General features: G+C 49.4%; 1 protein-coding gene across 2 annotated transcripts; it reads left to right on the forward strand.

Annotated features, from left to right (window-relative positions):
* The first annotated feature begins 217 nt into the window (after positions 1-217).
* Positions 218-24307, forward strand: GRIPAP1 (GRIP1 associated protein 1). 2 transcript variants are annotated; one of them, XM_037512415.2, is made up of 26 exons: positions 218-294; positions 2436-2502; positions 2651-2712; positions 3669-3695; positions 4448-4555; positions 8690-8840; positions 9632-9816; positions 10003-10050; positions 10707-10738; positions 10827-10874; positions 10996-11095; positions 12329-12406; positions 12652-12744; positions 14284-14418; positions 15150-15245; positions 15493-15705; positions 15829-15942; positions 16985-17062; positions 17155-17250; positions 17357-17413; positions 17502-17601; positions 19888-20018; positions 21759-21881; positions 22017-22110; positions 22842-22996; positions 23752-24307. In XM_037512415.2, exons 1-26 carry the CDS (start codon positions 253-255, stop codon positions 23842-23844), a joined length of 2526 nt encoding a protein of 841 aa, XP_037368312.1. In that variant the 5' UTR covers positions 218-252; the 3' UTR covers positions 23845-24307. The 2 variants fall into 2 exon arrangements, with proteins under 2 accessions (XP_037368312.1, XP_054551715.1); XM_054695740.1 differs by having other exon boundaries at positions 247-294; positions 22860-22996.
* The last annotated feature ends 1219 nt before the right edge of the window (positions 24308-25526 follow it).

Genomic DNA, 25526 nt, shown 5'->3' on the forward strand with positions numbered 1-25526 from the left:
TGTCGCATCAGAATGGGTGGTCTATGACAGCTCAAAAGCCACATCAGGTGACCTCGATTCTGGCAAAGCACTAAACTGTAACTCACTTGACTTGTCAGTTTGATTCTCCTCTTTCTGTCTCCAAAATGCTGAACTTCCAGAGTGGACTTCTACCCCTTCATTCGAGACCAGTGGTTTGGTCCGACTCTCAGCCTGACAGGAGAGACGAGCTGCGTCTGCGCCGCAAGCTTTCGGGGGGTGGGGGGGAGGAACATGGCGCAAGCTCTGTCTGAGGAGGAGTTTCAGCGGATGCAGGTGCCGCTCGCCAGGGAAAAGACCACCGGGCTAGCGACTGGGGGTGCGGGGTAGATAGAGGTCCTGCTACCGGCTCGGAGAATCGATTAGCTGGGTTGGACGTGCAATCTAAGGGGTTGATCTGGGGGAGGGAAACTGAGGCACTGAGTGGTGAGACTACTGGATTTAGAGATACTCGGGTTCTCAGGTTTGGATTCTGATAGTCTTGTGGGTGGAGGAGAGATCCTGGAGTGGGTGATACTTTGCTCCAACCTGGAGGGGATGAGACTTTGGACCCGTGCAGGGGACACCTTGGATGGGTGATAATAGCGTTGAGATGGGAGGAAAGGAGATCCTGAGAGGGCGAAACCATTTTGTCTGGAGAGGAAGGAAGCCGATGTAGGATCGTTTGCGTCACGGTGCGGTGAGCCCTTGAGAAGGCAATACCATCACCCTGTGCGAGGTGAAAATTTTTGTGGGAGATACCACTATGCCAGGGAGTTGGGGAAAGACCCCACATGTTGTCATTGTTCCTGGAAGTTGGAGATCCTGTGCGTGCAATGGTAGTGGGTCCTAGGAAGGGGCGGTGCATTGCATGATTAGGGGTGGTTCCATTAGACCTGGGGTAAAGAAAGCCCTGAATGAGTAATAATCTGGGTAATACCATTCATCCCTGTATAAGAGAGAGCTTAAAGAGGTGAAAGAGTGACATCTTGGGCAGCATGGAGGGGAGGTCACTGGGCTTTGGGGGCTACCTTGACTGGATACAATGTCCACTTGATCCTTTGGAGGGTTACTCTGAGATGGGGTAAAGAACAGCATTGCATCATGAATGAACCCTTGCAGAGACAGTTCCTTGGGCTTAATGTGTGGAAGTATTTGGGGGATGATCTTTTGGTTTTGTGTGTGGAGAGACTCTGAAAGGGGGGCCCTCTTGCATAGGGTCCTGTAGAGGGGGAGAAGGAATTCCAAGTAAACAGGTAATCCATTGGTCTTTGACTGAGGGAAACCAGTTGTCCCCGTGTGAGGGTTGCTTTGGTGGAAGGGTGAGATCCTTGGGCCATGAAAGGGGAAGACTCCTATAAACTGCAGGGGATTCTAAGCAAGTAAGAACAATCCAACTGGCCCACCCAAGGATTTGTGGAGCAGATACACTGAAGGGTGTAGGTCTATCCCATTGGTGCATAACTGGGGAGATCTTGAGGGATGTCAGGGATCCTTCAGTGAGGAAGATTGACTCCATTTGGCTGCCAGTGAGGGAAAAAACATTGGGCTCTAATAGATAGGGAATCTAAGTGGGTGCCAAGGGTATTCCTATTAGCTCACCCTTGGAGAGAACATTAGGTCCTGGAGAGGACAGGGCTAGGGAAGATTCTGTAGAAGCTAAGCCCTCTGACCTTTAGTAGACCACCAGTGAGTGAAGGCTGATGCCATGGTAGGGAGGGAAAGATCCTGGTGGATAAGGGCCAGTGGGTCTGGGAAGAACTGACCTCAGTGCCCTACAGTGCTGGTAGGTAAGGGTATGCTGTTTGGAATAGCCCCAATTTCACTTTTCTTTAATTCTCAAAAGGGGCCTGGACATATTTGGAGAGCCTTGGGAGTGGGGACTCCAGAAAACCCCTACTCTATGAAAATTGGGTAGAATACCAGCTCCTTTTCCCTTGGGAAAGCAGGAGTAAAGGAGGCCCATCTCCCACCCTTACTTAGGGGCTTCCAGATCTGGCCAAGAAGATAGACAACACTCACTCTTGACAGAAGGACAGTCAGAACAGTGTTTATAGTGTGTGATGAGGTCAGCCAAGACAAGGAGGAGAAACTTTATTCTGTGGGTGTGGAGAACCATGGAACAGACCAAGAGCTTGGCTGGGACAGGGTGCTGTCATGGCCTGAGTTCAGAGTGCATTGGAAGAGAAATGAAGGCAGCAGGGAGATGGAGGGGTGAGGCTGGATGTGGTTATAAACAGAGCTGAATGAGGAGGGACAGGGCCTGAGGGGCTAGAAGCTCATTAAGGTTGCAGCAAGCACAGGCCTTAGGGAGTCACTAAAGAGGCACGCGTGGAGGGCAGCAGGGTTTGTGGGGCTCAGGGGGTTGTTTCCCTCATAGTTATGGTAGGGGCATATTCCCAACCAAATCAGTCTTTCCTTTCCTGCTTCCCCATAAGGCTCAGCTCCTGGAACTCCGGACAAATAACTACCAGCTTTCAGATGAACTACGCAAAAATGGTGTTGGTAAGTTAAGAGGGTCTTATTAAGTGGGGATGTCTTTGGGGGACAGAGGCTGAGGGCAAAAAATCTCAGAGACCTGGCAGAAAGATCTTTCAGCTCCCTGCCACTGACTGAGGCTGAAACTCCCTGCTTTCCCTATTCCCTACACCAGAGCTCACCAGTCTTCGACAGAAGGTTGCCTACCTGGATAAGGAGTTCAGCAAAGCTCAGAAGGTACCTTCTTCCCATTCACCCATCCATGCTTTCCTGTAGCTATCTTACTATGCATCTATCCCATGAACATCTACAGTGAACCAGAGCTAACGTTACATGCTGCCATTAGTCATTCAAAAAGTTCTCATGGAGATCCTTTAATCTGCTAATTTTATCTCATCTGGCTTGATTTGTTGACACATTTTAATTTACTCTTAATTCATTTTTATTTTCAGTTACTTATGTATTCTCATTCACCAATTTATAATTAAATAGTCAAATCTATGGGCAAATCTGCCTCAAATCTGCCTCCTGTCCTCTACTTACACTGCTGCCTTGTGCTCTTACTTCCCATTCCTGTCCTGGTCCTACTGGTCAAATGAGACTAAGCCTAATTCTGGGATCCTCTCGAAATGAGATAACACATAACCTGTTATGGCCCCTCAAGGCACTCACAGCTGTCCTTTGTTTCTTTCTTCCCTGCTTTGTTCCCACGCAGAACACAATGTTATACATAGTATATTTTCCATAGATAATTTGTTACATGAAGGAATCTGGAATGCGGTTTGGCAGTCAGGAAGCAGCTTCTCTTTGTTAGGGTGCTGATTTCCTCAACCTGGCAATGCCCTTGGGTGTCCTGCAGAGGAGTGGCAGTTTCCACAGACAAGTTTGGACAGATGTAACACAGAAACCACAATTTCTGAGTCCAGATACCCAGCCCATGAAGGGTTAAATAGTAAGATTCATGAGCAATTTTAAGGAGCTTAGAGAAAAGTATGACTTCTGTGCTGAGGCACCAAAGCAGGATCCCCTCATTCATTTGTCATGCAAATTCTATGGTTGAGACATTCCCATTCCCCAACCTCTGTCAGTGTTGTCTCCCCCACCCCCATACACTTGCCACATAGTCTCCATACCTCAGTGAGGGAGTCTGTCTCTGTTCACCTTATCTCTTTTCCCACTCCTTTCACCTCTAGGCACTGAGCAAGAGCAAGAAAGCTCAGGTAAGGGGTCCCATGGCGGGCAAATGTATTTGGGGAACTGGCTTAGCTGAAATCTCCTTGTACTGGCCTTTTTTCTCTGTGTGTGCTCATCTGTGACTGTCTCGCTGCCAAGTGTTTCTGTGTCTGTCTTTGTTTTCCTGTGGTTGTCTTTCACTCTGTGCCTCTCTTTGTGTCTTTCCTTTTCCCTTTCTCTGTCCTTCTCTCTGAATCTCTCTCTGTCTTTCTGTTTTTTGCTCTCTGATTCTTATCTCTCCCCCCAACCTTCTTGTCTCTTTCCCACCTGTTTGTACCACTGTGATCATTTCTCTCTTCTCTTTCTTTCTCTGCATTCCTCTATCTTCCTGGCTCATTTTTTTCCCTGTCCGCCTCTCTCTCCTTTTTCTGTCCTGTTTTCTTCCTGTTGATCTGTTTCTGTCATTCTGTCTTCCTGCTTTTTCTCTTTCCTCTCATTCCCCATCTCTCTTCCTTCCCAGTCCATCCCCCTCTCCCATCTCTCCTTTCTCTTTCCTCTATTTCTACCTACCCCTCTCCTTCCTACCACTCTCCCTCCATGTTTCCCTTCTTTCTACCCTTGTGTGTCTCTCTGTCTCCCTTTTTATCTCTCCCTGTATGTCCTGATTTCACCTGTCTCATTCTCCATAACTTATGTTCTTCCCCCTACCATATAATTTGCTCCCTCTCTCTGTTTCTTTGCTATATCACCCCATCCTTTCTGTCCTTGTTGGAGACCTTGTCCATGTCTACCACTGCAGGAAGTGGAGGGGCTGCTGAGTGAAAATGAGATGCTGCAAGCAAAGCTGCACAGCCAGGAGGAGGATTTTCGTTTGCAGAACAGCACGCTTATGGCCGAGTTCAGCAAGGTGCTGGTGCCCTGGATAGCCGAGGGGGACCTGAGGGGGAACCTAGTGGTATATGAGGGCTGGAGGTCATGTGGGCTGAAGCCCTGAGGCAGTAGTGGGTGGCTGAATGGAGGCGGGCTATGGATCACTGTCCATGGTGCTGAAGCAGGTCCTGGCTTGCTGCTGGGGGGCAGTGGTTTGACAAGATGGGCTACCCAATATGCTGGGATTAGATGGCTGCAAGCTCTGGGGTCAGCTCATTTCTGGCCAAGACACTCCTTTGAGCTTTAAGTTCCCTTGTGTATATTTTGGAGCTGATGCTATGGAACAGTAGGTGGTTGTGTGGGTGTAGGGGGTTCTTAGGTAAAGCTCTTATGCTTAATATGGGGTAGAAAGATGTTTGAAATTCTTTCCTTTTCTCTTCCTTGCTTTTGTCTGACCTGAGCCTGGGGTTCTAGTTCTTCTAGATAGTTCATCCCCGATTGGTAATTCTGTCTTCTCATTGATTTTAGCATCCTGGCTGCTTTTAAGTGTACTGGGAAGTTGGAGACATTTTTTTTGTCCTTTCATCTATCTTCTGGTATCCATGGTCATTTTTTTTTTTTACTTTTATTTTTTAAGATTTATTTTTATTTATTTATACAAGCACTGGGTACAGTCAGAAGCGCGGGAGGGTGAGAGAATTAACCAGAGCCAGAGCAGGGAGCAGAGCAGGCAGATGGACTGAAGTACACTGCTGAGGGGAGCAGCGGGTGGCAGGAGAGGTCTGCGCGCCATGTGGGACCCTCCTCTGGTGGCCGGGGAGCAGCCGGGGATGGAACCGGCGCTGCAGAGGCTGCGGGCAGCTTCGCAACCCAGCGCTCAACCGCTGTGCCACCGGGGAGGCCCAGTTTTTAGTATGTTTTAATAAAAAAAAATCTTTTGGCAACAAAAATTGTATTTCCAAGGTTCCACCTAAAAATACAGTACACAAGACCTTAAGAAACAAAACAACCTTTAAACTTGTACAATTATCAGGAGAGATGATTTAGCAAATAGCAGTCAATACCTAAAAAAAGAATCCTAGATCTTGACCTTATCTTTTACTAACTGTAACCTTGAGCAAGTCACTTAACTTGCTCATTTCCTGGTTCTGAAATGTTTAAAATGAAAATGATAATAATAACAGCACCTACCTTATAGGGCTTTTGTGAGGACTGAGTGGTTAATGTCTGTAAACCACTTACAACATAGCCTTGCAGCAGTATAAGCTATGTAAGTGTTAACTACCAATGGTATCCTTTTATGAATTCATTTTCCTCCAAAATATGTCTTATCTAAAAGGTTTACATCCACCCTGTAGTCCTGCTCTGCCTCTAACCATACCACCTCTCACCTGCTATTCCCACAGACTCCTTACTGAACCGTCTAGCTTCTTTTTCTAGTCTAAGCCATACAAGTTGCACTGACCTAAGGTCTTAGCACTTCAGCCCTTTAGACAACATCTTTCAGTGGGTCTTTGCCCCTGAGAGTTCAGAGCCCCTAATGGTCACATAACGATTGACCTTATCACCTTACTGCTCACTGTTTCCTATCTCCAGCCTTGGTGGTATCATAGTTCTTATGGGATAAGTCAAGGACAGTCATTCTTCCATAATCTAGCTCGTTTCCTGGAACCAGCCTTGGGCTAGGCACTGGGCCAGGTGTAGAGACCTCCTTCACATTCTTACTCCTCCAGGAACTGAAAGTACTCAGAGAGACCTGGGCTCAAGGCCTACTTCCACTACGTATTTGCCAAGACATTTCATCTAATTGTTCCTTTAGCAGATAGTTCTTGAGCACTCACTATGTGAGCTGTGTTCTGGAAAGCAGTTGTGAGTAGCACAGAATAGTACCCACTCTTGGGCAGCTTGCATTCTGAGGATTGGATAGGGAAAAAGAAGATAACATAGTAAACAAATAATAAATGAACTGATAATTCAGAGTTACACAGGGTTTACTGCTTGCCAGGTCCTGTTTACAATAGTTGATGGATTTAATCCTTGCAATAAGCCTGTAAGATATTATTCATATTTCTATTTAACAGATAAAGGAAAAAGCCCCAAAGAGATGAAGTAATTTATCCTGAGGTCACACTACTAGTAAATGACAGAGTAAAAATTCACATCCAGGCAATCTGGTTTCAGAATCTGATTGTGAGCCTATGTTACAAAATAAAAGTGAATTACCAATTATAATATATGATCCAAAAATTTTCAGAGATTTAAGAAATTAAAAACAATTTAGGGCCTCCCCGGTGGCGCAGCGGTTGAGCGCTGGGTTGCAAAGCTGCCCGTGGCCTCTGGCGCCGGTTCGATCCCCGGCTGCTCTCCGGCCACCGGAGGAGGGTCCCACATGGCGCGCAGACCTCTCCTGCCGCCCACTGCTCCCCTCAGCAGTGTACTTCGGTCCATCTGCCTGCTCTGCTCCCCGCTCTGGCTCTGGTGAATTCTCTCACCCTCCCGCGCTTCTGACTGTACCCAGTGCATGTATAAACAAAACAAACAAACAAACAAATAAATAAATAAATAAAACATGCCTCTATAAAAAAATTAGGTAAATTTTTTAATTTGTTTTAAAGATTTTTATAAAAGATTTATTTATTTATGCATAGAAGAGCTGGGTACAGACCAGAGATGCAGGCAGGTGAGAGGATTCACCAGAGACAGAGTGAGGTGGAGAATAGGCAGATCTACTGAAATACACTGCTGAGGGGAGCAGTGGGCGAGACAGAAGAGGTCTGCTTCACCATGTGGGTTGCTCCCTGGCCGGCCAGGGATCAAACTTGTGCTGCAGAGGCTGTGGATTGCTTCAGAGTGCAGTGCTCAACCCCTTGTGCCACCAGAGAGGCCCTATTTTAAAATTTTTTATTTATGCATGCAAGAACTGGGGTATAGGCCAGAGGTGCAGGGGTGAGATGATTCACCAGAGACAGAGTGGGAAACAGAATAGGCAGATTGACTGAAATACACTGCTGAGGGGAGCAACAGACAAGACTGGAGAGGTCTGCTGTGCCATGTGGGTAGCTCCCTGGATGGCTGAGGAATGAACTCATGCTGCAGTGGCTGTGGATAGCTTCATAGTTCTGTGCTTCACCCCTTGTGCCATGAGGGCAGCCCCAATTTAGGTAAATTTAATTGTGAATAGTGCTATATAAGAAAGATATGAACAGAATACTGTGCTAGAGAGTATTGGGATTTCTGTTTTGGGGGATATTACTTGTAAGGTGACATTTGAGCAGAGCAATGAAGAATGCAAAGAAACCAATAGTGTGAAGAACTGAATGATAGCAGGAATCTAGAAAACTTAAATAAGAGACCAGGAAAAAGAATAACTATAAGAAAGAAAAAATAAAAAAAAAAACCAAAATCAACAAACAATAATGAACCAGAGACACTCTATGGGGGGTGCGGGGCAGGGAAAGGAGGGATTGGGGTCAAAATAAGGGGGTTGCAATTGTATGGGGAATATAAAAATAAAATTAAAAAAAAAAGAACTGAATGAAAGGAATAGTGTTCTGGGTAGAAAATATCCCAGGCAAGAAGACAAAAATTCTCTGTGGACCTCAGTATTCTCATCTGAAAATGGTGACAAAAACTGCTGTGAGAACTATATTTTAGCCAGGAGTTGAGCAAGGGTCTGGCTTAGTTTTATTTGTATTATACACCTCTCCAAGGCCAAGGGCTGACCTTAGGGGCTATGGGCGGTGCTGGCCCTAGAAGTGCTCTCAATGCTGTCTGTAGTGCCTAGGCTCCCAGACACATACGAATCCACAGAAGAGGGCTGGTGAATGGGCTATCCATGGTGCTGACATCTTGGACCAACAACTTCCAGAGAAACCTGAGGTCTCAGATTGCAACTGCGAGGTTGGGAGTGGACAAAGGGAAAATTGTTCTCAATATTCTCAATCTTCTGTGACTCTGCCACTTAACAGATGTGTGAATTTGAAGTTGTTTAACATCTGTGCCTCAGTGTCCTTATCTGTGAAGTGGGAATACTGAGTAAGGAGAGCATCTACATCACAGGGGCATTATGGGAATTAAGTGAACTGTAGCATGCATGTATGAACCAAATATTATGCATATTTCAGTGAATATCGCTCTGATTCTATGCTTTTCTGCTGCCTCCCCTGCTCAGCTCTGCAGCCAGATGGAACAACTGGAGCAGGAGAACCAGCAACTGAAAGAGGGGGCTGCCAGAGCAGGGGCTGCTCAAGCTGGGAGTGTGGTGGATGGGGAGCTGCTGAGACTGCAAGCAGAAAACACAGCCCTACAGAAGAATGTGGCAGGTGCTTGGAGGCTCTCTTGGGGATGTATGAACCTTAGGATTTGAGTAGGGTATTGTCCTCCTGGGGGAAAGGGAAAGGCTTCTGAATCAGCCTTGGCCCTGCCATGAGCAAGTGTATGACTTTTGAACAAGCCATTTTACCTCTCTGAGCCAAATCTTCCTAATATACAAAGTCTATTCACTTGGAAGTTCATAGTAGAGATGAGGTGATAGCTTTCTGAGTTTGCTTCAGCACTTGGTACCTAGCAAATATTAGAGATTAACAGATTGAACATCAAAATGGAGATGTTTACTAAATGGAACAAGTGAATGAAGGTATATTGGGAAGATTCAGGTTGTCAGTGGGATCTGGGATGAAGGCTGAAAAAAAGCTTGGTAGAGTGTGGAGGGGTCCACCTGGTATGTGGGCTTTTGGTCAGCAGCTGGGGCTTGTGGGGTGGTAGCTCAATGAGTAGAAGGGAGGCTTGGTATAATGTGGCTGGGGATCAGGAGGTTATAGTTAGGATTCAGCTCCATATAGGGTGTGGTAGATGGAGGGCATGGCCTTGGGAGGCTTGATGATAGAGGGTAGAAACCAGCCTTGGCCAATTGGATGATAGATAGGTTTTCAGTGGTTGGTGGGGTTTAAAAGATTTGTGAGAAGCACGGATGGGGTTGAAACTTTGTTTTATAGACTTGTGGTCATTTGGGGCAATGTCTCTGCTGCCTGAGTCAAATGTCCCTCTATTTGAGGCACGATAAGAGTCTTCAGAGATCGTTGCATCCATCATATATATCTGTTCTACCCACCAGCCTTGCAGGAGCGCTATGGGAAAGAGTCTGGGAAGCCTGTAATTGCCAGCGAAGGCCAAGGGGACATCCCAGGGAGCCTGGCCCATAGTGTTCTGCCCCCCATGCCACTGGCAGAGGTGGAACTGAAATGGGAAATGGAAAAAGAGGAAAAGAGATTGCTTTGGGAGCAACTGCAAGGCTTGGAGGTAAAGTGGGTCTGTTGTGGCTGGGGCATGAGGAATTAGGAAGATATCCTAACTCTGCCTATGGTCCCATGGAGATGTCTGTGACATCATCATCTCTTGTGCTGATAGATTAGAGGTGCAGGATGGCAGGGAGAGGTACAGGCCTTGCCCTCCCCTGCTGATAACCACCCTTATCCTTCCTTGCAGAGCTTGAAGCAGGCCGAAACGTCCAGGCTACAGGAAGAACTTGCTAAGGTGGGACTGCTAAGCTTTCCCTGGGCTTTGCACCACCCCACTCCCCACCTGCCATGCTTCCCCTGGCAGGGCAAAAAGCCTCAGTTCATCATCTTTGAAATGGACTAACACTTGTATCTCAGGGTTGCTTTTAATATGAAATGGGCTGAAGAGGTCCTGCTCTATCATATACTGGTCAAGCCCCATCCCTTGTGTCTCCTCCCAGCTCTGCTTTTTCATTTTTCCATCTATTCATCCATTCAGCCCTCCATTCATCTAAGCATTTATAGACTTTTCATAGGGACCGGAGACCCAGTTGTGAGGAAGACAATCATGATCCTGCTTTCTAGGCCTCCCACCAGAGCCATACTAGGACGTGGTCATCTGTCAATACACTGTCAGCATAAATGTTAGGCCTTGGAGCCTGAGGGAGCTGGGTGGAGATCATGTTGTTGCTGCTGACCATCCAGGCAACCAAATTACTTTACTCTTCTGAGACTCAGTTTCCCCGTTTGTATAACCAGGAGTATGCACATCTCAGGACCGTTTTGAAGATCCAGTGAGATAGCATAAGTAAATTCTGGTTTCCAGAAAGACTTAATAAGAAGTATCTATAAATTAAGTTTTTTTCTTTATTAATATTATTCTAATTGTTATCACTTGTCTGCACCCCACAGCTCTCAGAGAAACTGAAAAAGAAACAAGAAAGGTAATTTTTTTCCAGAGGTGGGAGAGGGTTTTGTGGGCCTGGGGGAGACTGACTTGTGGAACTGACCCATCTGTCTTTCTCTGCCTAGTTTTTGCCGTCTACAGACAGAAAAGGAAACACTCTTCAATGACAGCCGGTAACTACAGGGTGTAGGTGGACAATGGGGAAGGTTCCCGACAGTTAACTGAGGACCACAAGGGCTGAGCTTGGAGACTGGGCTTTAGACCATGACCATTGTACCCCCACATTGCCCCTAGGAACAAGATTGAGGAGTTACAACAGCGGAAAGAAGCGGATCTCAAAGCCCAGTTGGCTCGAACTCAGAAGCTGCAGCAGGAACTTGAAGCTGCCAATCAGGTGAGGGGCTGGTATCTGAGTTTGCTGGGACAGGGACCAGGGCTCGGAGTTCAGGGAGCTCTGCAGTCTATGGAGACTTGTTGGGGAATCTAAGATCTCTTCTGTTGGAAATATTGGGACGGCACCGGTGCTAGGCACCTCTCCCTGCCTAGGAACTGGGAAAATAGGAACTAGTGTTCCCATGGCGAGGAGTCTGCATGATTTGAAGATACCTTGAGGACTAAGGACTAAGGGGCTGTATGCTGCAAGTTTGGATGAATCTGAAACTGCAGGGGATGGGAGACAGTGTCCTGGAGAAATCTGGTCCCTGGGGACTGGGGCTGGGAGTTGGAGTGAGTCTGAACTCCCTGGAGGTTGGTGACCAAGAACTTTAGGGGCTGAGGACATGGCTGGGTGGGTGCTCCCCACCCAGAGGTGGGAAAGGGTTTTGTGGGACTGGGGGAGACTGACTTGTGGAACCCCTGGGGGCTGTGAACAAAACACTGGTGAGTTAGACATTGAGGGACTAAAGACTAAAGCAATAGTCTAGGTGGGTCTGAGATTCCTGATGGTTGGGGGCTATGGGACTCTGAAGCCTGAAGGCTTTCCTATAGAGGGTGCGAGTCTGAGGCCCCTTGGAGTGGTGGCTTATGGGTCTACGGCCCTTAAGAGCTGGGGACAGAAGTCTGAGTAAAGGTATTACTCCCAGGAGCTGGGTCTTTAATTCACGGAGTCTAAAGATCCCTGGAGACTGGGGACAAAAGTAGCAGGCCTGGGGTTGGTCTTAGACTTAACCAGGAACTAGAAACTAAACGATTTTATGAATTTTAGGCCTATAGAATCTGAGACTCTTGGGAGCTAGGGACATAGGAGTTGAGGTTGCCTGGAACCCATGGGGGTTGGGGTCAGGAGTCTGGGTGAAACTGCAGTCCTTGGCTGTCCTGGATTACCTAGATTCCAATTTGGAGACCTCTTTTAGGTGGGGGGCTAAGTGAGTTTGAAATCCTCAGGTGCTTGGGCCTAGGTGTGTCTGAGATGCTTGGAGCTGAGGTTGAGGCTATGTGAGGCCACTAAGGCTGATGACCTAGAGTCTGGGTGAATCAGATCTCTGATGGCTGGGTAGTCTGAGATACTAGAATGAGAATGTTAGAAATGTACTTACTGTTGGATGGTCAGAGAGGAAATTGGTATGGTTATATGTACTCCAGGGGAGGCTGAGGTCTGGAATGGGCTCCTCTGATCTGTCCCCCATAGAGCTTGGCAGAACTAAGAGATCAACGGCAGGGGGAACGCCTGGAGCATGCAGCAGCTCTGCGGGCCCTACAAGATCAGGTACATTGGACTGGATGGGCTCAGGGAGGTGGGGGGGCGAGGGTTGAGGCAGCCTCAGTGGGTGTTATACAGGCAGGCAAAGTCCCAGTAGTCCTGCGTCCTGTGATCCTGGTTTCTGTGTGTGTGCATGTGTGCAAGCGTGTGTGCAAGCGTGTGTGCATACATGTGTTCTTTTTTTCTTGGCCGTGGGAGGTCTTATCCCCTTGTTCTAGATGCACTCTCACCTTTTGTGGGGGTGGGACCAGGTGTCCATCCAGAATGCAGATGCACAGGAACAAGTGGAAGGACTTCTGGCTGAGAACAATGCCTTGAGGACTAGCCTGGCTGCCCTGGAGCAGGTATAGTACCCCTGGGAGTCCTCACTGATCCCTCGCCAGTTGCCCATTCCCTTTGCGGGTGTCAGGGCCTGGTGGTTTGGACCCCAAGCTGTTCTGTTTCATTCTCAGCTTCTCTTTTCTTTTGGTGCCCACCCCTCTTCTCTCTGGCATCCATTCTTACTTTTCTTGCATTCTAGTTCTTTCAGTAAAGTGCATGAGGTGTACTGATCTTAAGTATACACTCAGTGAATCATTTATCTATCTCCATATAGCTACCACATAGATCAAGTTGTAGAACATCTAGATGCCCTAGAAGGTCCTTTTTACCCATTCTTTTTTTTTTAAGATTTATTTTTTTAGGCATACAAGAACTGGGATACAGGCCAGAGGTGCAGGGGGGAGGGGGATTAGAGGATTCACCAGAGACAGAGTGGGGAGCAGAACAGGCAGACTGACTGAAATACACTGCTGAGGGGAGCAGCAGGCAAGACAGGAGAGGTCTGCTGCGCCATGTGGGTAGCTCCCTGGCTGGCCAGGGATCAAACTCATGCTGCAGAGGCTGAGGATAACTTCATAGTGCTGTGCTTAAATGCTTGCGCCACCAGGGAGGCCCCTACCCGTTCTTTATTTTTTTTTAAAGATTTATTTATTTATGCATACAAGAACTGGGGTATAGGCCAGAGGTTCCGGGGGTGGGGGTGAGAAGATTCACCAGTGACAGAGGGGGGAACAGAACAGGTGGATTGACTGAAATACACTGCTGAGGGGAGCAGCAGGCGAGACAGGAGAGGTCTGCTGTGCCATGTGGGTACCTCCCTGGCTGGGGATCGAACTTGTGCTGCAGTGGCTGCCAATAGCTTCATCATGCTGACACTTAACCCCTTGCACCACCAGGGAGGCCCCTTTACCCATTCCTAATCAATACGTCCCCAGAAATAACTACCTCCAGTAACATAGATTAGTTTTTCTGGTTCTTTAAATTCACATAAATGTACCAGGCTTCTTTCCTGTAACATTATATCTATAAGGTTTATCCATATGTAGCACTGTTCTGTTCTTTTGTTTCTATGAAGTGTTCATAATAAGAATATACCACATTTGGGCCTCCCCTGGTGGCGCAGCGGTTGAGTGCTGGGCTGCGAAGCTGCCCGTAGCCTCTGCAGCACCGGTTCGATCCCCGGCCGCCGCCGAGGGTCCCACATGGTACGACAGACCTCTCCTGCCATGCCCACTGCTCCCCTCAGCAGTGTACTTCCTCAGTCTGCCTGTTCTGCTCCCTACTCTGGCTCTGGTGAATTCTCTCACCCTCCTGCACTTCTGACTGTACCCAGTGCTTGTATAAATAAATAAATAAATCTTAAAAAAAAAAGAATATACCACATTTACCCATTCTCCTATCAATCTCTTTCTCTCACTATTTTTCTGGTTGAAATTCTCTCTCTCTCCCCTCCTGGCTCTTTCCACCTCTCTCCACCTCTCTCCCTGTCTCCCTGGAACTGGGAGGCTTGCACTCTGTGACTGGCCCCTGGGACCTTCCACTCAACTTCCCCTCACCTTTAGATCCAAACAGCCAAGACCCAGGAACTGAATACGCTCCGGGAACAGACTACTGGGCTCACAGCCGAGTTGCAGCAGCGGCAGACTGAGTATGAGGACCTCATGGGACAGAAAGATGACCTTAACTCCCAGCTCCAGGTGACGCCTCTGGCTCGGAGCAGTCTCCCCCTGGTTCCCTGTGCTGGCTCAGTGGGAAGATGATGGAGTCAGGAGGACCTGGATTCCAGTCAACCCCCTAACTTATTAGCATCCTTGTGTCCTAGACCCAGTCATGTCACTTCTCTGAGACTAAGCCTTTTTGGTTAGTTATAAAACCAGAACAATAGTGGATTAAGTGAGATGGAAGTTCTGGCCTCTAGCTTGAGTCTGGGTGGATGTCAGGGATAGAATATCAGTTACCAGTGCCCCGGCTTCCTTCTGCATTACTGCTCTGCCACCTCCACACAAGACTTCTCTCCTGGCATCCAAGATGCTTGTTCAAGCTTCCCTACTATCATGCTTGTACTCCATCTGGAAGGAAGGAGGAGAGGGCAAGGGACCAGCCTGCCCCTTTCTTTTATGAGCATAACCTAAATGACACTCACCACTTCTGCTTACAGCAGTTAATCCCATGGCCACACCTAATGGCACACAAAGGGAAACCTCAGCAAGATGACCATGTGCCTGACTGCATAGTCTATTGCTTGGGAAGCAGGAGAGAGAATACTGGGGAGCAGCTAGCAGTCTCTGCCTTGTTTCTCACGTGGAAATGGAGAGAACAATACCCATTTTATAAGGGCTAGGGTAGGATGGTCCACCGGTAGGGTCCAGGGTGACTGGCACCTCTTGGAGGTTCTTTATCCAACTTTCCCCCTTCATCCCCACATCAGGAGTCACTACGGGCCAATAGTCGACTGCTGGAACAACTTCAAGAAATGGGGCAGGAGAAGGAGCAACTGACCCAGGAGCTCCAAGAGGCCCGGAAGGTAGGGACCACCGGGCAGGCAGGAAGGTTGTGTGGGGAGCCATGGACCCAGTACCCTGGGATGGGGCAGGTGGTGTCAGAAGCCCACAGGAATGGGAGTGGATGGAAAGTGACCAGTTCCATGAGGATGGGTGCCTTAGCCCACTCTGTGGGGATGGGGAAGAGGTGGAGTTTGGCTCCTTCCTTGGATGTGGCATTGGGGAAGGAGGTTGACTGATGTCCTCCTACCTCGCCCTCCTGGCCCCCAGAGTGCTGAAAAGCGGAAGGCCATGCTGGATGAGCTAGCAATGGAGACTCTGCAGGAGAAGTCCCAGCACAAGGAAGAGTTGGGAGCGGTCCGGCTACGACATGAGAAGGAGGTGCTGGGTGTGCGGGCCCGCTATGAGCGTGAGCTCCGAGAGCTCCATGAAGATAAGAAGCGGCAGGAGGAGGAGCTCCGTGGGCAGATCCGCGAGGAGAAGGTGGGTGGGTGCCTCTGCCTCTAAGACCTGGGGGCCGCCGCATTGCTGATGGGCCAAGGAGATGGCACAATGAGGTGCCCGCTCTTCCACCTGCCTGGCCCATGATGATCTGCCCTCTCCCAGGCCCGAACACGGGACATGGAGACTCTCCAGCAGACAGTGGAAGAACTTCAAGCTCAGGTACACTCCATGGATGGAGCCAAGGGCTGGTTTGAACGGCGCTTGAAAGAGGCTGAGGTGAGTTGCCGCCTGGTGAGACTCAGAGACTGAGTCGGGAGGCATCCATGGACCAGGGGACCAGGAGTGGTCAGGCCCCAGAACATTCTAAGATGCTCTTGACTTGGGGATGTCCCCCTGAACCCCTGGCTCAACAGCAGCCCTCTAGAAGGGGATGCAGGGGATGGCCATGAGCTAGGCAGATGGTCAGATGTGCCCACTTGAAGAGGTACCTCTTCCTTCTGAAACTGTACTCCTATCAGGAAATTATTGTAATATATTGATTTTGTTCGAACAAGAGCTTTAACTGCCATTTTCTAGAAAACTCAATATAATGCATAAGGGGAAGTGTCACGGAGCAGAGAAGAGCATAGATGCTAGACCCAGTTGATACCTGAGATGGAATCCTGGCCTGGCCAATTTCCTTAAGCAAGTTCTCTAACCTCTCTGTGGGCTATTTATCATTAGCAGCAAAAAAAGAGATTATTGGTATAATACTGACTGTCTAAGTATTATTGAAGAATTGTATACCATAAGTCAATATATGTAAAATCCCTACAATATTCCTGGCATGCACTATGTGCTGTTACGTTTTGCTAGATAAAATAAAATATAAATGCAGGGCCCCCCTGGTGGCTCAGGAACTAAAGTCTCAGCGCTATCAATCTATCACCAGCCACTACAGCATGAGTTGGATCCTTGAAAAGGGAGCTGACCCACACACCTCTCTTGTCTCGCCTGCTGCTCCCCTCAGCAGTGTATTTCAGTAGATCTGCCTGTTCTGCTCCCCACTCTGTCTCCTGTTTATCCTCGCACCCCTTGCACCTCTGACCTAGACCCAGTTCTTGTATGCATAAATAAATAAAAATAAATCTTAAGAAAATATATAAATGCAAGTGTCAGTCTACAATGCAAAGGGCACAGCCCTAGATGTGACTGCTGTCTACTGCTGGAGTGTCACTTCTGTAAGTCACTTCTGCCCTACTGTGGTCCCTCACACCCCTCGCTGACTGGGCATAGTGTCCTCTGGGAATTGTGGCCAGACCTGAGATTTGTCTTGTAGGAATCTCTACAGCAGCAGCAGCAAGAACAAGAGGAAGCCCTCAAGCAGTGTCATGAGCAGCACACAGGCGAGCTGAAGGTGCCTCTTGTCTTCCTCTTCCCAGGGGGGGATGAGCACCTGTGGGATGACTGCTTTCCAAGTGGAGGCCTGAACTGACCTCTGTTTTGCAGAGCAAGGAAGAGGAGCTACAAGGTGTGCGGGATGAGCTCCAGCAGGCCCAAGAGGAGCGGGACTGCCACCTGAAGACCATCAGCAACCTGAAGCAGGTCACTGACACCAGGCACCCCAAGCCTTAGCGCACAGTAGTGGGGCAGGGAGGGCATTGCATGTGGCCCTGGCAGTACCCAGCAGCCCTGCTTTCTCTGTCCACAGGAGGTGAAGGACACAGTGGATGGGCAGCGTATCCTGGAGAAGAAGGGCAGTGCTGCGGTACGATTGGGGTGTCCAAGCACGGCTCCCCACCTAGGGGCCCACTAGACCTCAGCCCCATCATCCTCCTCTCCCCCCCCCCAACCAGCTCAAGGACCTCAAGCGGCAGCTGCACCTGGAGCGGAAACGGGCTGATAAGCTGCAGGAGCGGCTGCAGGACATCCTCACCAACAGCAAGGGCCGCTCAGGTGAGCAACTGGAAAGCGGTGGGGCGACTGGGCTGGGCCTGCTTCCCTCCCCTCACTGTGCTAGGCTCCTGCGTCTTCTGTCCCTCTTGAACTTGGTCTGTCCTTTACCTTCTCTCTGTTTCTCTGTTGTTGCTCTCTCTCTCTGTATGATCTCGTTCTGTCTCCTTTTTGCTCTGTCTCTTTGATTCTGGCTCTCTCTGTCTCTGCTTTTCTCTCCCCACTTTGTCTTTTTCTCCCACATTTTTCTTCTCTCAGTTTCATCTCTTCCTGTCTTTGTGTTTCCTCTCTCTCTCTGTCTCTTGCTCTCCACTACCCCCTCACATGCTCCTACACTTCCCCCAAGTGTCTCTGAATCTTTTGTACCTATTATCTCATTCAATAAATTTAGACTGAAGCCCAGAATCACATCCAGCATCCCTGATAGGAAACCCACCAAGTCTCTGTTTCCAGAAGCTCCCAGTTGAGCTAGGCAGACACAATTAGGCAGCAACACGGTGGTGTTATCATCATGCAGCTAAAATCCATGTTACTTCTGCTACTTAAAGCAGAAGACACAACCAAAAAACTTGAGTTGCTTCAGACTTTTTTTGTTGCAGAAATTGGCCTATAAATACATTTAAGTAAACACAGCAAATGCAGTGATGGCTCTGGTGCATCTCCCATCTTGCAGGCTCAGAGGAAACTTGCTCCCTTGCCCTCCACAGCCATTCAGCCCCCACTTGAAATCCTTGGAGTGTAGTGTCAGCCCTCTCCCTAGGAGAGGACTGCAAAAGCACAGGCCCAAGCTCATTGGCAGAGTGGATAGATCTCACCAAATCACTGTCTCTCTGAGGTACCATCTCCTGGAGTTGCCTCTCTTTGTAAAGGAGTTTTGTTTCCATTTGGGTACAGATTTTTTGTTGTTGTTACTTATTTGGTTACGGATCCTTGTACGAGCCATCCAGCAGATGTGATTTGCATGCCTTACATCCCCCTCATCCATTAGATGAATTCCGATTTTGATATATGGCTGTAAGAGTCTGTATCTAACTCTTTTCTCTCTGTCTCTATTCTGACTTGTGTCTTTCTTCAGCATCTCTGTTTGTCATCTATTCTGGCTTGCTGTTGCTGGTGTTTTTGTCTCTGTGGGGGCAGGGGATGCCCCTATACCCACTCCAGTCATCTGTCTTCCTACCCCGAGTCTGAGTGCATCCACCACTTTATTTTTTTTTTTAGATTTATTTATTTATGTATGTAAGCACTGGGTACAGTCAGAGGTGCGGCAGGGTGAGAGAATTCACCAGAGCCAGAGTGGAGAGTAGAACAGGCAGACTGATGAAGTACACTGCTGAGGGGAGCAGAGGGCGGCAGGAGAGGTCTGCGCGCCATGTGGGACCCTCGCCCGGCGGCCGGGGATCGAACTGGCGCTGCAGAGACTGCAGGCAGCTTCGCAGCCCAGCTCTCAACTGCTGCACCACCGGGGAGGCCCCACCACTTTATTTTTTTAAAGATTTATTTATGCATACAAGAACTGGGGTGCAGGCCGGGGGTGGGGGTGAGAGGATTCACTAGAGACAGAGAGGGCAGCAGAACAGGCAGATCTACTGAAATACACTGCTGAGGGGAGCAGTGGGCGAGTCAGGAGAGGTCTGCTGTGCCATGTGGGTCACCTCCCTGGCTGGCGATCAAACTCGTGCTGCAGAGGCTGCGGATAGCTTCATAGGTTGCGTCTTAACCCCTTGCACCACCAGGGAGGCTCCCTTAAAGATTTATTTTTATTTATTTATGAATACAAGAACTGAAGTGTAGGCCAGAAGTGCGGGGGGTGAGAGGATTCACCAAAGACAGAGTGGGGAGCAGAACAGCTGCATCTGCTGAAATACACTGCTAAGGGGAGCAGCGGGCGTGACAGGAGAGGTCTGCTGCACCATGTGGGTCAGCTCCCTGGTCAGGGATCGAACTCATGCTGCAATGGCTGGAGATAGCTTGATAGCTAAGACTTTAGCCCCTGCACCACCAGGGAGGCCCACATCTACCACTTTAAGCCCATGTGGTGTCCACGCCGCCATCTTTCCCCCAGTTACTTCACATTTGTTTCTCTTCTGTTGCATGTGTTCACTTGGAGATACAGATCCTTTTTCTGTTTCTGTCTCTCCTTACCCTGTTGTCTGCTTCTGCTTTTCCCCATGCCCAAGTATCTCTTTGCCTCTTTATAGCTTCCTCCAATCTATTTCTGCCTCTTTTGCCAGTCTCTACCCTGGGAGCCTGGGAGACTAGGGGTCAGATTTCTCTTCCCACTCTGTCCAGGCCTTGAGGAGCTAGTTCTCTCAGAGATGAACTCACCAAGCCGGACCCAGACAGGGGACAGCAGTAGTGTGTCCTCCTTCAGCTACCGGGAGATCTTGCGAGAGAAGGAGAGTTCGGCCGTTCCAGCCAGGGTAAGGGGCAGGGAAGTGCCTACGGGCCCCAGCTTCTCCTACCAAAATCCTGGGACATTTTTCCTCCCTGGAACCATCTCCCACTCTGGGCGCAGTACCTATCTTTTCCTGTCAACTCCCCAAGCTCACCAACTTGGATTCAGATTGCTAAATGGGGAGCGGGTCAGTGGTTGTTTCTGACCCTCTATTTTATCATCTGTGGCCATAATGTACATGGCTGCTAGTAGGTGCCTCATCCCTGCAGGAAGTCCCCTTTTCCAACTTATAGGTTTTTTTCCCCTTTTCCAGCTTATAGTTATCACTTGTTATTGTCATCTATCACGTCAGCATCCATGCCAGCTACTTTGATTTGGAAATAACTTTTTATTATTCCAGAAGTAGTCTATGTGCATTGTAGAAAAATTTTAAAAAACATAAAGTGTTTTTTTTTTTTTAAAGATTTATTTATTTATTTATACAAGCACTGGATACAGTCAGAAGCGCGGGAGGGTGAGAGAATTCACCAGAGCCAGAGCGGAGAGCAGAGCAGGCAGACTGATGAAATACACTGCTGAGGGGAGCAGCGGACACGGCAGGAGAGGTCTCCGTGCCATGTGGGACCCTCGCCCGGCGGCTGGGGATCGAACCTGGTGCTGAAGAGGCTGCAGGCAGCTTCGCAGCCCAGCGCTCAACTGCTGCGCCACCAGGGGAGGCTCTAAATTGTTTTTTTTTTAAAAAAAAAAAAAAAAAGCTGTTTCACCATGCGGAGATCACCATTCTAAAACCTTAGTCCACAACCTTCCAGACTGGTCTCTCTTTTTTAAACCTCAGTGAGATCCTAATTAACCCATTTTTGCTCAGCTCACTTCTGCCCTCACAATGTGGTAAGTTTTTGTTTCATCTAATACTATGACCTTAACCAGATTTCTCTTCTTGGCCCCAAAATGTCGTTTTTCTCCTGGTCTGATGAAAACCAGCATTAAGTTTCAGCACACAGGTTACATCTCATGGCTTTGTGTCCCTTACAGGGCTAGAATCTAGTGTGGTCCTTGTTTTCTTTTTTTTTTTTTTTAAGATTTATTTATTACAGATACAAGAATTGGGGTACAGGCCAGAGGTGTGGGTGGTGAGAGGATTTACCAGAAACAGAGTGACGAACAGAACAGGCAGACTGACTGAAATATACTGCTGAGGGGAGCAGCGGGTGAGTCAGGAGAGGTCTGCTGCGCCATGTGGGTAGCTTCCTGGCCGGGAATTGAACTCGTGCTGCAGTGGCTGTGGATAGCTTTGTAGGTTGCATCTTAACGCCTTGTACCACCAGAGAGGCCCAATTCTTGTTTTCATGACCCCAGAGCTGCAGAAGAGACCAGCCCAGTGGACCTGCAGAAAACGTCTCACCCTTCACATTTTCCCGCTGGCTCCCTAGTGCTCTCACTGAGCTGGTTCCCTTCTCCCTTAGTTTTCCTGTTTACTACAGGTTGGAGCCCTCCTCATTATTGTTCTTTTTCATTTTATTTACTTTTGTTTCTTTGTTGTCTTTTTTATTATTTGGAAGTTAGATGTTGCCGGCTCCTCCCTTTATCCTCTCAGTAAACTGTGGTGTGGTGGTGAATGTCCTCCTCCTTTAGGTAAAGGGAGGTCCAGAATTGCCCATAGGCCCAGTTGCAGGCCCACCCTCTCACCCCCATCCTGGTTCTTCTCAGACCCTGACTCCAACCTAGGGCAAGGGCGCTGAGCAGTGCTGGTCTCTCTTCCCTGCAGTCCTTATCCAGCAGTCCTCAGGCCCAGCCCCCTAGGCCCGCGGAGCTGTCAGATGAGGAAGTGGCCGAGCTCTTTCAGCGCCTAGCAGAGACGCAGCAGGAGAAATGGATGCTGGAGGAGAAGGTGCTGTCTGCCTGCTCATCCCCATTTGGCATGTCCTTGAGGGGGTGGTGGGGTGTGCAGGTGGGTCTGCCCGACCACCCCTCATGTGTGAACATGCGCAGTTGAGGGTCTGAGGTGGGCTGGGCCACCCTGCAGGTGAAGCACCTGGAGGTGAGCAGTGCCTCCATGGCAGAGGACCTGTGCCGAAAGAGTGCCATCATCGAGACCTACGTCATGGACAGCCGGATTGGTCAGTGCCCCTTCCCCCCACTGTCCTGTGCTTCTCTTCTCTGCTCGGAACTCAGCCAAGTTACTGACAAGACCACACTTGGTGGAGGGGAGAGCGGGGCCAGCCTGTGCGCCTTTCTGTTCTGTCTCTTATTTCCTCCCCGCTCTGTGTCCTTGTCATCTCTCCATGCCCCTGCCCGTAACGTGTCCCTCTGCCCTTCTCTTTCTCCTTTCTCCTCCCGTGTCTCTTCTTTCTGCCCCACCCCCTCACCTCGTCTCACTGTTCCCATTGAGCGTCTATATTGTTCCATCCCTGGAAATTTCCCTTCTCTGCATATCTGCCCTTTCTGGGATCCTTATATCTCTCTCTCCCTTGCTCTGGCCCCCTCCCCTCTCCCGCCTCTCTCCTCTTTCTCCCCCTCCCTGTTTTTTGTGCTTTCGTTCTTTCCAAACCTTCTCCTCTCCCTATTTTCTCATATCCATGAGAATGATGCTGACTGGCAAGTGCTGAGAGCTGACTGTGTGCTGCGTGCTCCACATACAGTCATATACCTTTCTCCAGCTCCATCAGTTGTTTTCCCCACTTCAAAGCTAGCAACTGACAGCCAGGTTTCCCACGGCAAAGCCTCTGCCCCTCCATTTCCTGGCTTCTCCCTCCACTCCTCTCCCCTGCTCTTTGTTCCCTTCCTTTCTTCTCTGTCCATCTCTCCTGGCTCTGCCGAGGAGGTGGCTCTCAAGACTGGGCCCTTGCAGATGTGTCTGTGGCAGCAGGCCACACAGACCGCAGCGGACTGGGCAGCGTCCTGAGAGACCTAGTGAAGCCAGGTGATGAGAACCTTCGGGAGATGAACAAGAAGCTGCAGAACATGCTGGAGGAGCAGCTCACCAAGAATATGCACTTGCACAAGGTGCGTGTGGTCTACCAGCCTTCCCGTCCATCCTTTGAGCCACCTGCCTACCCACCCCACTCGCCAACCACTCCTCATCCTCTCAGCTTCCCACCCTTCAGTCAACACGCAGACTATTGGTTTAGACTCTCACTCTTCCCTCTGTCCCTGCATCCGCCCACTCGTCTATTTATACACATTCACCCAGCTCTCCCATCAACCTACCCTACTATTTGCCCATCTGCCACCTTCCCATCCGGTCATCTGTCCTATGTCTTTCCACCCATTTCCTGACGGGGACTGCTCTCTCCTACCTACTCATCAATCATCTCTCTCACTCACCCGCCCAGTGACCTGCTGCTTCTCTTGTCCTCCATCTGCCCTCTAAGCAGTTCACTCATCTACTTGTTTACCTACCATGGATCCTGCATGCATCCATCCACACGTCCATCCGCTCATCCTGCCACCCCAATATCGCCACTGAGTGGGAAAGAAGGGCAAGGGTGGGGGTTAGATCCTCTGGCCACACTGTGCACAGCAGGTGGTCCACGCCCATCTTCACAGCTCTCTCTCTAGAGTCTCCTGCCCCTATGACACCACCTTTTCTTCACTCAGCCTGGTGCCGGGGGCTCTGTGAGCTTCTCCAACTATCTCTGTGGCCCAGGCTGGACATAGCTGGGCATTGATTAATGGGGTGAAAATGATAATACCCCTGATTTGGTGAGGGGGCTTCCCCTGTCCCTTCTCTGGCCCCTGATGGCTCCTTTGTTTCTTAGGACATGGAAGTTCTATCCCAGGAAATTGTGCGGCTCAGCAAGGAATGTGTGGGGTCCCCTGACTCAGATCTAGAACCCGGAGAAGCCAGCTAAAGACCTACGGGCTGCACCCATCCCCACCCCTCCCCACCCCCCAGGACACCATTCCTTTGGGCTGTGGTGGGAAAATAGGGGCCAGCGCCAAAATCAAATAAGGTGGGAGACTGGACATTAAAGGGTCGGAGGCCTGATGACTGATGTTAGTGACCCCATCTTAGGGCAGAGGGCCCTGGGGGGTGAGGATCCTGAGGGGAGGGGCCGGCAGGGATGTGTCCTCCTTCTTGGTTCTGGCTCCCAGGGGCCTTTGTCTTCATCTCTGCATGAGCTCTTCCTCTCTCCCAGAGACCAACTCTTTTAGTTTTACTTTATTTTTAATTTATGTCTGGAAGCCTGGCTACTCTGCATTTGGGACTGGGGATGTTGGGTGGGGCGTGGTCCATGTTCAGCGTTCTAGCAACATGTGTGTATATAAAGGCCGTGTAGCCAAAATACCATCTGGCCAGACGGGCCCACCCACTGACTGTCTGCTCTCATTCTTGTCAACCAGTAGGGATGTGCTGGGGGGTGGTGAGATCTCTGGCATGAAGAGGGTGGTCTCTGGATGCAACTTTATTCTCTCCCCACCCTCACCTAGCTTGTCTCCAGTGGCTGCTCACCGGCCCCTCAAACTCAGTGGAGCAGATATAGCTGCAGATAGTGTATGTGGGTGGATAGGGTGTGGGTGTGCATGAGTGTGAGTGGACAGATGGAAGGATGGCTAAGTGGTTGTATGGACTGATGGATACATAAGTGGAATGTTGCGTGGATACCTATGATGGATAGGTTGGGAAATGGACAGATGGATGAACTGGTGATTTGATGACTAAGTGGATAGATGGATTGGTAAGCGGATAAGTAGAGAATGACCAGGTGGGAATGTTAAGTGGATGGATGGAGAGGGGAATGTGTGGATGGATGAGTGGGTATACGGATGGATCAGCTCAAGAATGGGAAGTGTATGGTGTAAGTGAATAAATCATGAGCAGGGCTGTGGATGGATAGATGGGTGGACGGGGGATACATCTGTATGGATTGCTGAACAGTTAGGTGGGATCGGGTGAATATATGATGGATGAGTGAGTGGAAGGGTGGAATAATGACTAAATGGACTGTACAGGTGGGAAGAGCAAATGGTTGTGTGGGTGGGAGAATGGATGGATAAGTGGGTGGTGGGTGGGTGGAGCGGAGGAAAAAGGGATAAATCAGGAGTGTGATGAGTGGGCAAATGGAAGATTACATGGAGTGGGCAAATAGATGGGAAGGCTAAAACTGGCCTGCATCACGGCTTCCCCGTTGTACCCAGCTTTAACTACCAAAGATGAGGCCTCCTGTGTGTGTCGTGCCCCATGCCTTCCCCTTCTGCATCAGCCCATTTAATGCTCCCAGTGACACTATGGAGTTGGGGTAACTCATCACCTAATGCTGGAGGAAACAATGCAAGTCACCTGCACAAGGACACCACAAGTCAAGTGACAAAGCTGGGGTTTGAACCCATCCCCAAGGGGGGGGGGGCGTAGGGGAGGGACACTCCATACCTAGTGTTGACTACTGCGACCTGGAGCAGAGCCCTCTGGGGGAGGAGGTGTGACTGGGGACTACCTGCTGTGCACAGATGAGGGAGGCTGCCTCTGAGCCAGCCCGCCTGGCCTGGGCTTGGGACTTGGATTGTCCCCATTTGGACACCCCTAACATCACCC

Source organism: Talpa occidentalis, unplaced genomic scaffold (genome assembly GCF_014898055.3).
Source record: "Talpa occidentalis isolate TD23 unplaced genomic scaffold, MPIMG_talOcc4v2.1 talOcc4.15, whole genome shotgun sequence".
NCBI lineage: Eukaryota > Metazoa > Chordata > Mammalia > Eulipotyphla > Talpidae > Talpa > Talpa occidentalis.